General features: G+C 40.3%; 1 protein-coding gene across 6 annotated transcripts in view; it reads right to left on the bottom strand.

Moving 5' to 3' along the window:
• LOC129360700 (protein diaphanous homolog 2-like) overlaps nt 1-17996 on the bottom strand; it is a 431171-nt gene that overhangs the window by 269223 nt on the left and 143952 nt on the right. For all 6 annotated transcript variants that reach the window (XM_055031060.1, XM_055031065.1, XM_055031064.1 and 3 more), the window contains 3 exons: nt 16689-16807; nt 13668-13732; nt 11865-11969 (listed from right to left, as the gene is read on the bottom strand). In XM_055031060.1, coding sequence (XP_054887035.1) covers nt 11865-11969; nt 13668-13732; nt 16689-16807 — 289 coding nt within the window. The remainder of the gene's footprint in view (nt 1-11864; nt 11970-13667; nt 13733-16688; nt 16808-17996) is intronic.

Genomic DNA, 17996 nt, shown 5'->3' with positions numbered 1-17996 from the left:
ACCCGATGATGATCAATCATAGAAACTTTGGTGCCTCTGTGAGTTTCTGTGTAGGAGATATAGCAGTTTATTTTTTTACGGCGAGTAGGTGAACTTTGACCCCTGCTAACCCCCCTTCAGCATACTCAAAAACTCACAATTTTGATAACTTTAGATGGGACATGCCTTATGAACAGACTGACCGAGTTTCAAGCCGATCAATCGAAATCCCTAGGAGGAGTTCGATCAAATACGGAGGGTGTAAACGGCAAAAATGGCCTCAAAATTGGACCTTCAATCCAAAATGGCCGACTTCCTGTGATACTTGCACTATGACATTAATTGTAAATTTTGAGCATCTTGGGGAGCTCTACAAGTGTACCAAATTTCATGTCTCTAGGATAAAGTAAGTGAATAGCAAAGGTCCTTTGAAAATTTCTAGGTGGCGCTATTGAGCCATTTCTTATGGGATTTTTGCAATGACCTTAAAATACAAAATTTTGAAACTCCCTTTACGCGTCCGCCAAGTTTGGTGAGTTTTTGAATATGATAAAGCCCTCAAAAAGCCAATTCATTTGGGTGGAATAATAATAATAATAATAATAATAATAATTAAAGCTGCAAGCAGCCTCGAGCGGCCCTCGCAGCCAAGCGCCGCTCCGGCCTATTGCCACCGCAGGGTACTAGCAACCGCCGCCCGACGCCAGCCACCACAGATACTCTCAGCAGTTTTGAGCACCTCCGCCCGCACCGCGGAAACTGTTGCTCCGTTTCCATCAACGCTCCCCACGTTCTAACACAGAAGTCGTTGCGCGGTTTCCGCGCCCGTCCACCAGGCGGTACGCATCGATGCGTTCGGCGGCACTTCCTGACGACGCACAAAAAATGTGGTGCAGATTTGTTTATTTAGCGAGGAGATATAGCTGGTGTATTAAGGTAGTTGGCGCAGTGGAGTCAAAATACATTTCAATGTTGTTGGGGTGTTTAGAGGTCAACAAAGGTCATACATATCCAATTTGGCGCCAGTCGGATGATCAACGTATCATTTAGAGCCTATCATATGCACATGGTGAAGAACTGCAGTCCGCCATTTCTACACCCCAATGCGGTTTGGTCAGCAGCCAGCATTCACAGAGTTCATCATCTTGTCGTTTTAAGTCAGTATTCACATGATGAAACCCATATATATGATAGAATAACAGTAAAACTCACAGGAGAAAAAAATGGTGATTGCCTTTGAAAAGTGGGCGGGGCTAGGGTGATTTCATCAAGTGACCATGGAAATGTGTTCAGGATTGTTCTATAGAGAAACACAGGAAGTGTGATGATGCAGCTGTGATCTTGCATTTGGAAGTTTTTTAATGTTTATGTTTCATGGCAAATAGTGAAAGTTTTACACTAAGCCACACCCACATGCTTTGATGTTAACTGCAACTGAGATCTAAGTGCAGTGCAACTTTAACATTTTCCTAAAATGAGTCAGGAAAATGGTAAAGGTTAAGATGTATCAGTTTAATAAACCCTTCTGATCAGTAATAAACCACATTCAGAGAGCACAGTTAACTTTCAGTACATTAGAACAAAAGCACAGGTTTAATCTCTCTCAATAATTAGGTATTAATCACAGCAAGTGGTCCAAGTAAATATTACAACCCCAATGTATCAGTCTTAAGAACTCAGAACGTTGTAAGATTGTCGCTCCCAACAATCGTAACCGATCATCCTGTAGTGTGTGGTGTGTTACGACCGATCGGGTCCAGTCGGTGGAACATCGGGACCGCTTTGATCTAAAATCGGGGATATTGACTGTCTTTAATCATCTTTGCTCATTCATCCAATCTCTGTGGTGTTCCTCCGACTTTTTTTTTTCTTTTAATGAAAGATAATTATAAAATTATTGCACAGAGTACATGTGGTTGAGAAGCACATTCCAATCTTTGGTTGAAATGGCGCATTTGATTTTATTCTGCAGTCATAATACAATTTTAAACAATATAATAAGTTTCAATGAAAGGAGCTGGAATAGGCTACGTTAAGCTTTCGCGGTCAGTTGGGGAGAAAGGATAACTCCCATTTGATTTTCTAAAAACATTGAAAACAGTATTTTTAATGAAAAAAAAAACTCACCTCCATGTTGCGATGCAACAAATATAATCCTTGCTTACGATATCTCCAGTTCTTAATCTAAAGCTTTGATTTTTGGTTACGTCTTTTTTGGGTTAAAATAAGTCCGCAAACTAAAGTTACCACTTCAACGTCGTTGTCCATGTTTGTTTGTTTACTCCAAATTCAGCTGTGGTAGTGCAGAATTTTAATTTGAAGGTATTTCGTAGCTGGTATTAGAATGTGTTCGAGTGAAACCTCACACTCTTAGAACGAACCCGTTACACCTACGATTTTAAATAGGCTAGTGTGTGTTCTCTCACGTTTTCAGAATTGGCCGACTTTTCTAAAATCGTGTAGTGTGAACTGAGCTTCACTCACCGCATCTCCAGTTACCACTTTTAAGACGAACGGCAATAAAACTCCTCTCCAACAGACCGTTCCGGCTCATGAGCGTCGGGTCTGCAGCTCCAAAACCGAAGCAAACGTTAGCGTGGTCCGGTTCTGTGGCTCCATAAACCAGGCATAATGTTCAGGAAAACTTAGCTGCTCCAACAGTTTAGCAAAAAAAATGTACAGTCCACAGCGTAATGCGCCGAACCTCAAACATGTACGGTCTCCTGCCGACTGCCAGTACGTACAGTAAGTATTAGCACAGCTACAGTACGTGCAGTCCTTCTCAACCAATCAAATTGCTTAAATTTGTTTTTGCCCTTGACTGGCCATTAAGGCAGAGACCAGGGAAATGATGCATTTACTTGCGGTAGGAAATAACAGTCATTAACAAAACGCTACATTTACTCCGTGTTTTAAGCCAACAAAAATTATCTTAGGGCTTACATATAACATTTCAGGTTAAATGTAATCGCTGTCCTTTTGGAAATCTCACGGCAGACGCGCTGGAAACGTTTTGACGGCCGTCCGCCGTAGATCTGTTTTCTCATTGATGGAGTACCAGTGACTCCTTCTGGCGCAATAATGGTATTGCGCCAGCAGTACCAGTATTGCGCCACCAGGGGCCAGTCGTACTCCATCAACACTGACCAGAATGTGTTACTCAGCGGAGCTGAGTAACACAATAAAAGTTTTGCTGAATGACGATGTTTGTATTATTTATAGCCAAAATTAATGAATGTTTGTACTCTAACCCACAAAACAAAATTATTAAAAAAAATAAAACTTTAAAAATAAAATTGAGAGCCAAACGTATGGCAATGGCGTTACAGGTCACTTCGCCACGCCGCCACGCCCACCTGCTCCATCGAAGCTGGTCGGGGTTGGAATCCTCAATACACCAACATGTCTTCGGTGTCTGGGCACAGTTTCATGTTGATGAGGTCAAAGGGGTCAGATAGCGACCATTCAAAGTAAAACATGACACTTCCTGTTCTCAGGGGGCGTGGCCTAAGTGATGTCATCATTCGACCATAGGGTATTGTAGTAGACCCGATGATGATCAACAACAGTAATTTTGGTACCTCTGTGAGTTTCTGTGTAGGAGATATAACAGTTATTTTTTTACGGCGAGTAGGTGAACTTTGACCCCTGCTAACCCCCCTTCAGCATACTCAAAAACTCACCGTTTAGATAACTTTAGATGAGACATGCCTTATGAACAGACTGACCGAGTTTGAACCCGATCAATCAAAATCCCTAGGAGGAGATAGATCAAATATGAAGGCTGTAAACGGCAAAAATGGGGTCAAAAACCGAACTTGAATCCAAAATGGCCGACTTCCTGTGGGGTTTAGACCATGGCTCCAAGAGACTTTTTTGTACGTCCTGACAAGGTACACATGTGTACAAAGTTTCGTATTTGTAGGTTAAAGCATGGCTTGGGGCTGATCATTTAAAGTTTTCTAGGGGGCGCTATAGAGAAATTAGGGTACGCCCACCAAATGTTGTGATGGATTCCTGTTGGGGAGTGGATGAGGATCCATCCTTATGAGTTTGCAGCAGCTGGGCCCGAAAATGTGGAATTGAGAGCCAAACGTATGGCGATGGCGTTACAGGTCACTTCGCCACGCCACCACGCCCACATGCTCCATCGAAGCTGGTCGGGGTTGGAATCCTCAATACACCAACATGTCTTCTATGTCTGGGCACAGTTTCATGTTGATGAGGTCAAAGGGGTCAGATAGCGACAGTTCACAGTAAAACATTACACTTCCTGTTCTCAGGGGGCGTGGCCTAAGTGATGTCATCATTCGACCATAGGGTATTGTAGGACACCCGATGATGATCAATCACTGAAACTTTGATGCTTCTGTGAGTTTCTGTGTAGGAGATATAGCAGTTTATTTATTTATGGCGAGTAGGTGAACTTTGACCCCTGCTAACCCCCCTTCAGCATACTCAAAAACTCACCGTTTAGATAACTTTAGATGGGACATGCCTTATGAACAGACTGACCGAGTTTGAAGTCGATCAATCAAAATCCCTAGGAGGAGATAGATCAAATACAAAGGCTGTAAAAGGCAAAAATCGGCAAAAATGGGGTCAAAATGGGAACTTCAATCAAAAATGGCTGACTTCCTGTGATACTTGCACTATGACATTAATTATAAATTTTGAGCGTCTTGGGGAGCTCTACAAGTGTACCAAATTTCATGTCTCTACGATGAAGTAAGTGAATAGCAGAGGGTAAAAAAGGGTGTTTTTACAATTTCTAGGTGGCGCCGTAGAGCCATTTCTGTTGCAATTTTTGCGACGACTTTAAAATACGTAAATTTTAAACAGGCTTAAGCCCTCCGCCAAGTTTGGTGAGTTTTTGAATATGATAAAGCCCCCAAAAAGCCAATTCATTTGGGTGGAAGAATAATAATAATTAAAGCTGCAAGCAGCCTCGAACGGCCCTCGCAGCCAAGCGCCGCTCCGGCCTATTGCCACCGCGGGGTACGAGCAACCGCCGCCTCACGCCAGCCACCACAGAAGCTCTCACGCAGTTTTCAGTGCCTCCGCCCGCACCACGGAAGCAGTTGCTCAGTTTCCATCAACGCTGCGCACGTGCTAAGACAGAAGTTGTTGCGCAGTTTCCGCGCCCGTCCTCCAGGCGGTACGCATCTATGCGTTCAGCGGCTATCCTTCAAGATGCAAAAAAATGTGGTATAGATTCATTGGTTTAGCGAGGAAATACAGCTGGCGGATTAATGTAGGGGCGCAGTGGAGTCAAAATACATTTCAATGCTGTTTTGCTCTTTAGAGGTCAACAAAGGTCATACGTTTTCAATTTGGCGCCAGTCCGATGATCCACGTGTCATTTAGAGCCGATCATATGCACGTGGCGAAGTAATGCATTTCGTCATTTCTACACCCCAATGCGGTTCGGTCAGCAGCCAGCATTCATAGAGTTCATCATGTTATCGTTTTTAGTCAGTATTCACATGATGAAACCCATATAAATTATAGAATAACAGTAAAACATACAGCAGAAAAAACATGTGACTGCCTCTTAAAAGTGGGCGGGGCTACAGTGAGGTCATCAAGTGACCATGGAAATGTGTTCAGGGCTGTTCTCTAGAAAGACAGAGGAAGGTGATGATGCAGCTGTGATCTTGCATTTGGAAGTCATTTAATGTTGATGTTTCATGGTAAATAGTGAAAGTTTTACACTAAGCCACACCCACATGCTTGATGTTAACTACAACTGAGATGTAAATGCAGTGCAACTTTGACGTTATCGTGAAATGAGTCAGGAAAATGGTGAAGGTTAAGATGTATCAGTTTAATAAACCGCACTGTTCAGTAATAAACCAAGGGCAATGCACATTAAGAGAGCACAGTTAACTTTCAGCACATTAGAACAATAGCACAGGCTGAATCCCATCCATTAATTAGGTATCAATCACAGGAAGTGTTGCAACTAAATATTACAACCCCAATGGATCTGTAAAAAGATACTTAGCATTTTCTCAGAGATCTTTCAAACGACATTTTAAACATCTTCTATACATAATAACAAACAACTCTGAATGTATGAAACTGGATGTATCAAACACACTATTCAGTTTATTGAATTAGTAAAGCGCTTCGTTAGCATTAAAAACGTTGCAGGCCTCAGGCATTGGGTTAGCATCCTCCTCAGAATAACTGTTTCCAAACATGACGGCTTCCAGAACCAGCAGGAAGGAATAAATTACTCACCGCACCCCGAGTTACGACTGTTTAAAGTAAACGAACAGCAATGGGCTCTTTGCACCTGCCGCGCTGACGTCACAACTGTATACCCGAATGCGGCTCTTTTTTCCACTTTCAGAAACTATGACTGCTATAAAAGACAAAGTCGTACTTAAGACACAAATAAAACAATACTATGTACTTTGTTTAAGTTTTCATGGATTTCCAAGCCATCCCTCAATTACAGCTTGTAAATATTCATTGCTACAAGTTAAAGCTACCACTTGAAGCTAACGCCGTACACACCGCTCTAAACACTGTCTTAATGAGCCCTTCACAACAAGCATGCAAAAGTAATAAAACGAAATAACACAGAAACCTTAAGCAGCACGGCCATATTTTTCCAAAAGTAATAACTGAATCTGAACAGTCAGCTGAACTAGAACTCCGATACCAGAGTAAGCTCTGTGCTCGTTTTTCTTCGTCATAATTCAAGCAAAAAGTCTGAACTGTAATCTGCCCTCCCCCTCCCTGCTGCGTTTATTGTCGTTAACAATAAACACACGTAATATGCTTGAAAATAAGGCACAAACAGTGTCCGTTAGAATGGCTGAGAAATCTTTAGATAATTAAATAGCAGATTTTTACTAGAAAGCTAGCAGGCTTGTGCTAGCAGTTTAAAGAAAATAACTCACCTTCATATCTGTGAATGTATAAAGAGGCGAACATCTTAAAACCTTTCTTTGCCTTACTTGTTTGGGCTTCGGATCGACGTACATTATTAATTGTTACCTTGGAAAAACATTTGAGCCATAACGCGGAAGCTGAGGTGCAAAGAGCCCATTAAACTTCTCCAACTCCGGTCCAACAGAGCCTTCTTGCTCCAAAGCGTGGTTCGGATTTGCAACTCCAAAATCCAAGCAAAATGTTTGAGCGTAGTCCAGTTCTGTGGCTCCAAAAAGTAGGCAAAATGTTCAGGAAAACTTTGCAGCTCCAGCTGTCGCCGGCTGACTGTTATTACGTAGCGTCGATCTGTTTTCTCATTGATGGAGTACCACTGCCTCCTGCTGTCGCAATACTGGTATTGCACTAGCAGTACCAGTATTTCTCCACAAGGTGCCAGTGGTACTCCATCAACACTGACCCCAGTGTGTTCTTACTTCGCTGTGTCATAAGTTTTGCTGAATGACTTTGTTTCAGCAAAAATGAATGAATGTTTGTACTTTAACCCACAAAATAAACTTATATATATATAAAAAGTTATAATAATGTATATTTAAATAATTAATAACAACATAACCTATGGGCTGCTGTTTTCTAGGGGGCGCTATAGAGAAATTAGGCCACGCCCTACAAATATTGTGATGGATTCCAGTCGGGGAGTGGATAAATATTCATCCTTGTGAGTTTGCAGCAGCTGAGCCCGAAAAATGTGGTATTGAGAGCCAAACGTATGGCGATGGCGTTACAGGTAACTTCGCCACGCCGCCATGCCCACCTGCTCTACGTAGCTGGTCGGGGTTGGAATCCTCAATACACCAACATGTCTTCGGTGTCTGGGCACAGTTTCATGTTGATGAGGTCAAAAGGGTCGGATAGCGAACGTTCACAGTAAAACATTACACTTCCTGTTCTCAGGGGGCGTGGCCTAAGTGATGTCATCATTCGACCATAGGGTAATGTAGGAGACCCGATGATGATCAATCACAGAAACTTTGGTGCCTCTGTGAGTTTCTGTGTAGGAGATATAGCAGTTTATGTTTTTATGGCGAGTAGGTGAACTTTGACCCCTGCTAACCCCCCTTCAGCATACTCAAAAACTCACCGTTTAGATAACTTTAGATGAGACATGCCTTATGAACAGACTGACCGAGTTTGAAGCCGATCAATCGAAATCCCTAGGAGGAGATAGATCAAATATGAAGGCTGTAAACGGCAAAAATGGGGTCAAAAACCGAACTTGAATCCAAAATGGCTGACTTCCTGTGGGGTTTAGTCCATGGCTCCAAGAGACTTTTTTGTACGTCCTGACAAGGTACACACGTGTACAAAGTTTCGTATTTGTAGGTTAAAGCATGGCTTGGGGCTGATCATTTAAAGTTTTCTAGGGGGCGCTATAGAGAAATTAGGCTACGCCCACCAAATATTGTGATGGATTCCTGTTGGGGAGTGGATGAGGGTCCATCCTTATGAGTTTGGAGCAGCTGGGCCCGAAAATGTGGAATTGAGAGCCAAACGTATGGCGATGGCGTTACAGGTGACTTCGCCACGCCACCACGCCCACCTGCTCCATCGAAGCTGGTCGGGGTTGGAATCCTCAATACACCAACATGTTCTCTGTGTGGGCACAGTTTCATGTTGATGAGGTCAAAGGGGTCAGATAGCGACAGTTCACAGTAAAACATTACACTTCCTGTTCTCAGGGGGCGTGGCCTAAGTGAGGTCATCATTCGACCATAGGGTATTGCAGAAGACCCGATGATGATCAATCACAGAAACTTTGATGCTTCTGTGAGTTTCTGTGTAAGAGATATAGCAGTTTATTTTTTTTATGGCGAGTAGGTGAACTTTGACCCTGCTAACCCCCCTTCAGCATACTCAAAAACTCACCGTTTAGATAACTTTAGATGGGACATGCCTTATGAACAGACTGACCGAGTTTGAAGTCGATCAATCAAAATCCCTAGGAGGAGATAGATCAAATACAAAGGCTGTAAACGGCAAAAATCGGCAAAAATGGGGTCAAAATGGGAACTTCAATCAAAAATGGCTGACTTCCTGTGATACTTGCACTATGACATTAATTGTAAATTTTGAGCGTCTTGGGGAGTTCTACAAGTGTACCAAATTTCATGTGTCTATGATAAAGTAAGTGAATAGCAGAGGGTAAAAAAGGGTGTTTTTTTCCAATTTCTAGGTGGCGCCGTAGAGACATTTCTGTTGCAATTTTTGCTACGACTTTAAAATACGTAAATTTTAAACAGGCTTAAGGCCTCCGCCAAGTTTGGTGAGTTTTGAATATGATAAAGCCCCCAAAAAAGCCAATTCATTTGGGTGGAAGAATAATAATAATAATAATAATAATAAACAATAGGAAAACATAGGCCTTCGCAGCGCTTAGCTGCTCGGGCCTAATAATAATAATAATAAACAATAGGAAAACAATAGGCCTTCGCAGCGCTTAGCTGCTCGGGCCTAATAATAATAATAATAAGAACAGTACAGAAACAATAGGCCTTCGCAGCGCTTAGCTGCTCGGGCCTAATTACATTCCTAAATGAGCTGACTAATTTTGGGGGGTTTATTGGCTATAAGTCAGTCAAAATATTATAAATAAATCCTTGACACTTATCATATCTGTAAGGAATATATCCTTTTCTGACATGCACTAACATTGCGGCCATCCCAACAACAACGAAGCCCGCAGAGAGATCTCTTCCTCGTGAGCTTTTCTACCTTTTGTCAGTTCAGTCAAACTTCATAATGCATCAGGTTAGACGGCAGTCTGGCGTAAAACGACAGAAAGAGAAGTCTACTACACCTCCAGCTCCTCTGGGGGCCATGCTGGGTCAGCTACAAGCTGGCCAGGTTGTTAAAACCTATTAATGGGATGGCGCAGTGTGTTCCAACGAACCACTGCAGTGCTGCATTATTCATCACCTCCAGAGCCGATTCAGTGAATAGCTTTCCCTCCTGCCTTGAACGGTTGCAAGCAAAAGGTTCAGGGAGTGGTGGATGAGTTCTATTTTCTTGTGATTTCGATGTCCTTTGTTGATGTTTACTCCACTCAACTCAACCGGGAGATAATCAAACAGACACATCAAACATGCTGCTTGTTACAATGCCAAAGTTCTGGAAACAGACTCTCATTAAACTTGTTGGTTCACAAACAAGGTGAAGAGAGACAACTCAGACATGCAAGTGTTTTAACGACTGACAGGAATTCTGTCGAGGAGATAGATGAAAGGTTGGGGTTATCTCAAACGACATTCATATTCAGCAAAGATAAAAAAACCAAAAAAAACACCAGTGATCCCACAGAGGCTTTGATGGACAAACTGAATGCGTGTCCTCACGCTGATCTGAAGGTTCTGCGCTCTGATGGGTAATAACTTCTCTAAAGCAGCGTGTCAAACGTGGAGTGGGTTCCAAAACACACCCTGAAGCAGAAATATGTCTGTCTATGAGAAAGAGCCTGATGTTCAGTGCTTTTTGTTGCACCTTCAAAATCATCTGGATGATTATTACAGGCCCACAACAAACAGCAATAAATCCCTGTAATTTTGCATGCGTGCATTTTCCTCAGGTTAAGGGTCAAGATGAAGTTGAATAAAAGTTTTAGTTATCCTTGGTCTTCTGCTCATCTGAAATCAAATCACTCCTAGACATCCCTCCCTCTAGCAACATTTATAAGCTCATTCTGGTGGATCCCTAAGGCTATGTTCACATAGCAGGCAAATAAGACCCAAATCTGATTTCTTTTGCCATATCCAACTATTTCACAGCTGTCCAAATGGCTCAACTCCAAACCTTTCACCCCCAGAAAACATTTATATTTTACCACTGTCAGATGTGGTACTAAATTGGATACATAGCCAAAAATGTTTAAAAAATCTGCAGTCAAAATGGCCATGTCACTGTTTTATAATTCTGCCCCAGAAGAAGCCTAAACAATGGCTGAAAAAAAAAATAAATAAATAAAAATTATTGGTCAAAAACATATGAGAAGTATTTTTGGCTGCATTCAGTTTGAAATATTTAGATTTAATATTGAACGCTCAAAACTTCACAAAAAAACAAACAAAATCGGGATTGGTACATCTCAGATGTTTGGTAGGGTTGTTAAAATTGATTCTTTCAAAGTAAAGTTTGACTTTCCAGCTTTTTCCTTTTGCATCACATTCTGACGTGGGAGCAGGCAGGTAGATTCTGAAAAAGGTTAAGTTGAGAAAGAAGACTGATTGCATGACTGGTCAAGAGACCAGCAAAAATGCTGAACAGTGAAGAGTGAGGATGAGTGTTTTAGAAGCTGCTTCAAGCAGAAACTAAGGCTCACTTGTTCAATCGTTACCAGAAACAATAAATGAATATTTGAGATAAGAAGCAATCTAAGAAACAAATGAAGCAATACCATCCCTCCATGCTGGTTGAGATTAAATTCTCAAAGAAGAGAGGCAAACTGCCCTTTTATCCCCAGGCAGTCCTAAAAAGGGTTTCAAATTGGGTTAAGGGGGAAATAGCAGTCATTTTCTGTACTCAGAATGGGGGGTTTTGCCTAGGAAGAAACGACGTGGAAGCCTGGAAAAGAAACGGAATCCATCTCTGCGATGATAGAATTTCATAGGAAAAGCTTCAATAGAGCAATTTCGCTTACAAAGAGCTACAACTTAGGAAGAAGATTGACCCTTTATTAAATCAAGCCGTCTTGCATGGATGATAATTCCCACTTACAGCACCTTCACATCTTTAAGTGGGGTGAAAAGGTATCCTTCTGACCCAATCAAAGTGTTTCTCAAGGTCCTATTACTCCTTGATGCTATGATTTTTCAGACATATTTTCATTTGTGTGAATGTTTGAAAAGTATTTAATATCTTTCATCTCAACTTGATCAAAATAACTTTTCGGGGTGCCGTTTTTGGTTGTTTTCTAGAGTAGTAAGATTTACCTGGGTCTCGAGAGTTTGGATTTTTGACTCCAGCTCCTTGATCTTTTCCTCCTTTTTTTGGGACTCAGCCTGGGCCTCCTGCCGCGCACTGAACTCCTCGTCAAACTGCAAGAGAAGAGAAACAAGAATGTCTGCGTGTAGATAAACACATGTAGAGGGAGGTGAAGGTAAGCGTAGGGTTGCCCCAGAGAGCGACCAGAGGGCGCTTCAAGAGGAACAGAAAGCATGCCACTACACACGCTGAGGCCCATTTCTATCCATAACCCTTACAGCCCCAGAGTCCTGTCACCCTTTGTCTCTTGTTTGGATCTTGGTCTTCATGTATGTTGATGGCTCTAACCTTTGCAGAAACCAAGGCATGTCGCAACAATGATTTCACCAGCCCAGCAGGGAGCAGAGTGAATCGCCACGACACGAGTCTTAAGAAAAAAACATTCAGGACCCCTGCTGTTGTCAGATTGAAGTTAAGACTGTGCTTCTTGCCTTAATACAGTGCAGTGAAAAAGTATTTGTTCGATTACAGACTTCTTTTTCGGTTTTTACCTTTAAGATCATCAAACAAAAATAATCTGAGTATATATACAAAAATAAAATAAAAAAACATTTCCCAGTGATTTTTTATTTTGTGAAGGGAAACCGTGTTCGAGTAACAAGTTGATTAGCAAGCTCAATGGATTACGAGATAACTGATTAACCAAAAATATTTGAAAAATTTAGTTCAATTTCATTGACATCTATCAGTCAAAATTAGGTTACAAAATCCTTTCTTACGCTTTGGGACTCCAGGGAGCCACAGTGACTAACTATTCAAAATCAGTAAACCAGCTTTGTAGTGATCAGCCTACCAAACTGACTCCAAGATCGAAAAGAAAGCTTGTCCAGGAGGGCACAGAAAAACCCAGAGCAGCATTTCAAGCATCATTTAACTAACAGAAATGATGTTCATATCGCAATAATTGGAAAGAAACTGGGCAAACAATGCATCAATTGAAGGTTTCACAGCAAATAAAAGAAGAAAAAAAACACCTCTGATCTAAAATAATGATTTACCAAAATACATTTTTATTATCCCCATAATGGACAGCTAAATATTTTGTGAACCGAGGAGAAAAGAGTTGAACCTTTTGACCTTTGCATGCAATGTAAGACTAACAACATTTAAACATGAGATCCCCAAGCAGGGAAGGGAGTGCTTTTGGACCGGCCTTAATAGATGGAAACATTCATTCTGATCAGGGAGAATGTTAGCCATTAGTTTGTGCCCTTAAGCGAAAGTCCACTTAGGAGATGCAGCAAAAAAAATGATAATTACACAAGCAACAGGAAATGACCGTTTCAGAATGGCCTAGTCAAAGGACAACTAAAATTCAATGTCATTTGTGTTCAGCTGACATGCAGACATCTTTAGGGGCTAATTATGTTGCCTGATATTTCAGTTTGCAGTGTGACAAAAGAAAAAACAAGAAATCTGAGGTTTTAAAACACTATTTCACAGAACTTCCAGTAACTGAATCTGTTTAAACCTTTAAGTGAAGTCCAGCCTTAAATACGTAATTACATCAAGGCTTTTCCACATAACTTAACTCTCCCCAACCTTGTGCACAAATAAGTATACATCAGAACATCACCATCGATTCTTGTAATGCTGATACGGATCATGTAGCGTCACAGCCAGGTATTGATTGGGGCATGCTAAATCAATAGCTTGTCTGGGAGCTCTGGGGAAGAAAAAACTTTGCTGATGGGAGCTGGCCAAGCAAAAGGAAGAGGGGGTGGGGGTTATTTGAGTGATTAATGTCTCACCTTTTTGGAGTACTCTACAGCCTTCTGTTCACTCTCTTCAACTTTGGCTTTATCCACACACTGATCTGCAAGACAAGAAGGGCGTGAGATACTTCAAAGGCATCTTAGGGTGCAGCATGCATCTTTAACTCATTGTAAGGCTTCGAAGTTATCTGGTGTCTTCTTTTAAAAGTTTATCCAATTCCAATTTAGGTCATTCATCTGGGATGTGAGAGTTTCTTTTTTCATTTAGGGAGCCAAAATGTATTCCAGGAAAGCGAGCACTTCATTATTTCCAACAGGAATAATTTCAAACAGCAATTGAAGGTTCCCAAGAATACACGGAATGTAGCAACTTGCTTATCAGATTTCTATGAAAGAAAATTAAGAGTTAGCATTATCTGTATGCTGCAACCTTATGTGGAATAGAAACACGATCAAGTTGTTGGACAGTTTAAAGTAGCAAATCAAAAATTAATGAGAACTGTAAGTGTACAATAGAGTTGTAAACCACTTATCTGTTAATGTAGATTATATGCTTCACTCTACAAGACTCCAAAAAATATCTGAAACTGCAGAGGTAAACTGTGACTTTTTTATCTTTTATAGATTTTCTTTAATAAGATTTATTGTTTATTGTTATGTACAAAATGCTTGGAAATCTACATGTATGGATTCTCATATATAAATCTCAAACAAAGCTTATTTGTTTGAAAACTTTTTTTAAACAAAAAAGAAGTCTGCAAAATATGGCGTGTGTTTTTATTCAACCACTTGTACTCTGACACCCATAAATAAAATCCAGGGCAACCTATTACTTCGAAAAACCAACAAAGCAGTAAATGGAGCCTTCCAGAGTGATTTAATGCAAGTCTAAGTTCAGTTCTTCTTTGAAGGTTTTAAAGGTTTGTCAGATAACATTGGTGAGCAAACTGACAGAAAGAAGAGCAGGGAACACACCAGACAGCGAAAGTGGGCAAACATGCTCACACCATAACCAACAGGGTTGGCATGAACATAGATGAAGCTAAATATAAGGTAGAAAAAAAACTATATTTAGTCTGGATAAGACCTTTCACCTTGCAGCAGCCAGAATCACAATGGAGTAGCTTAGATCAAAGTCTATGAGTGTAAGAATGGCTCAGTGAAGCTCCGGGCCTAAATCTAAAGTAAGAGATGAAACCTGATGTTCAAAGATGCTATCCATACAATCACCTTGAACTGTAAGAATTTTGTAAAGAACAAACAGACCTGTCTATCTCTACATGTGCAAAAGCTGATAGACACCCCAACAGACCTGCAGCTGTAATTGCAGAAAAACGGGTTTCAATTTGACTCAATCTGAATGCTGAAGTTGGACTTAAAAAACGGAGAAAAATGCATTTCAATTCCCACATGTGTGTTTCAGTGCGCTTCAGCAAAGTGGGACAGAAAGCTTCAACCAGCAGACGGCTGAATACAAATGAATGTCACAATTTTCAGATTTCTATTTAAATAAATAAAAATCCACACTTCCTTCTCATTTCAATTCACTGTTATATATGACTTTGTATTGGTGCATTATGTAAAATACCAATGACATACAAAGATCTTTAGTATTATGATGCAGCAAATTGAGAAAATATTCAAGGGGTTTGAATACTTTTTGTGATGAAGCAATAGATGAAGCTTGTTTGGTGGAGAAATGAGAGGAAGTGTACATGAGTCATGACCTACAAAAACGGTTTGGCTCTGGAAAAATGCATTTCAAAGAAAATGCCTCAAGTTTTAATGTGAGTGGATCAAGGCATTTTGTCCGTAGCCTGCCATCATTACACAGCTACAGCTTAAGATGACAACGAGCTTTAAAAGAGGAAACTAAAATGCTAAAAATAAGTCTAAAAAGGGCAGAAAAGACATTTCATTCCTCCATGGGCTTTTTATTAAACTTCAGCAAAGTGTGAGAGAAAGCTTCATGCAGCATCTGTTCTCAGGGGATAAGTTTAGAAACTTTTAATGACCCTTTGTTGGCAAGTCACAGGCTAGCGACACGACTGTGAGAGACAAAGTCAATTTATTTTTATTTTTCAGCAGGAAAAAAAATTCTCCTTTGGCAATGCAGCTCAAATTAATGTTGTCTGCTTGACTCCACCAACACAAATAACTGAATTAAAGCAAATGCTTCTCTATTATATGATTCATTTGGCCAAATCAAGCACACTTTTCTGTAAAATTTGTTTTCGTTTTATACATGCTAGATAGACTGCAAATTGTGGACGTTTTCCACCAGCCTATGAGTTTAGCTAGTAAACCTATTGATTTTTGAAAAGAATATACAGTTATGATAAACACAATAACTAGTCCAACAACACCAACCAGAAACATTGCAGTTTGTGGTTGAATTATGTTTTCATGTGCAGTTACATGTAGCATAGTAATACAAATCAACAGCAGTAATTTGGGCATGCCCAGCATAATTTTTGGACCTTGGCCCAATAAAAACATGAATCTCTGCAGTGCTGCTTCTGAGGCCAAATCAAGGAATACAGAGAGATTTGTGGAATGTATTTTGATCATCCTGGGATGAGATGCCCATTTGTAGGAGCCAGAGGTCAGTTGACTCTATGCAACACAGATATGAAGCAGCTCTCAGATTATACAGGTAATTATCAGTTCAGTGAGTCACATGAAAGCTGGATCTTCAAACAATTGTCAGTTTAAACTGTAAATGTTTGAGTTTATGAAGAAAAACAAATGAAGTGCTACTAGTTGTAGGGGCTAGTTTTCCTTTTTTTCCTCTTTTCTGTAGGTTGATTTTAAATTGGTTACACTTTTCTAAACGTTTTAATTGAACATACAAAATGAATACTTTTGTATTTGCATGTGTAAAAATAACTATTTTAAGGAATACTATAGTTAAACCCTACTTTAATAATAGTATCTTGTCAAAAATTAAGAATACAACACAAGTATCAAAAAATATTAGCATTAGCAGAAATATTAGCATTTTCCAACAAACAGACAACACAGACATTTGAAGTATGAAGTAGTTGAAAAAGTTACCAATAAGCTGAGTGAAGTCCACATCCAATCGTTTACTGTAACCAAAGTCAGGGTCCGTCCCACTGCGATGCAGAACCACCTGAGACACACATTCCTCGATCACCTTGTAGTACTGAGGTCTGAGAGAGGTCACGAGACAAAGCAGAACAATTAGACATGAAAGATATGAGTGACACAAAGCCCATGAGGCTAATTAACCACAAATGATTCCCTTATCCAAGTAGAGGTCACAAAATGCCATGTCGAAAAGGCTGCTGCTGGAGAAAATAGGTACACCATTAAATTTGATCACTTGCTTCACCCTTATCGTAAATTTAGCAGATTAATGGCTACACAGAAACCAACCACACGATCATCTGTCCATTTCAAGGTGACTGACGGCCGCCAATGCTACGCCTGCCCCCTTGCATAATTTGCAATCTTCTTTGCCAATTAGGGTGACCGTAAAAACTGAAATGTAAATCTAATCAGTGTAATGTGTGTAATTAAAGGCACAATGGGCAGGAAAACATGCCAGGCAGTTGGGAGTGTGACTGGGAGCGTGGCGTCTTCAAACACGGACTGTGAATCAGCCTGAAAGTCCGTCGCCACCACGCAGGTTGCTGTGTGACCTTTTCTGTGTAACATTATCAACTTTAATTGCAAGTGACATTTAGCAAATACAATGCCATCTTAAGCCGAGCTTCAAACTGAGAAGTAATTATTTTTTAACCCCAACACAGGCCAGCATTTGATGTTTAAATTTGTTTAGTTTTTTTTTGTTTTCTTTTTTATTCTTCCACTAGCTTAACAGCGTCTACTTTGCAAGTTAAATTTTCATCTTGGGTTGCAGATGTTTGACAAACTGTCAGCCAAGGCAACCAGACAACAACCTAATATGCTAAAACTAAACTTCACTTTTCAAGCGCATGGAAGGGTTCTGAGACATCAAACTGATGTCTCCTGCTGGGCCTCCTCAAAACATCAAAACACAAAAAAAACACACACTTGAACACATAAAAGTAAAAGCTTTCAACAGCAAATTTATAGAATCACCACATACAAACAAACCAAAACAAAAATGGTATTTAGTCAACTTTTTAGAGTCAAAATTGGTTACAAAACAAAGTTTGTTTATTGTTTTAATGTGTTTCAATATATGAAACCTTTAAAATAAATACATATTTTGTTGTAGTGGTGTGACCGCACACTTGGAGAAAAAATGTTGAAAACTTTGAAAAATTGACTAAATCATCACTGTAATATCTACAGACACATATGAATATGCAATTATATAATGTAATATATAAGTATAATGTGAAGCTGGCC

This window comes from Poeciliopsis prolifica, unplaced genomic scaffold, assembly GCF_027474105.1.
Source record: "Poeciliopsis prolifica strain line A6 unplaced genomic scaffold, Auburn_PproV2 SCAFFOLD006, whole genome shotgun sequence".
Taxonomy (NCBI): Eukaryota; Metazoa; Chordata; class Actinopteri; order Cyprinodontiformes; family Poeciliidae; genus Poeciliopsis; species Poeciliopsis prolifica.
This window is presented reverse-complemented; position numbering and strand designations above follow the sequence as displayed.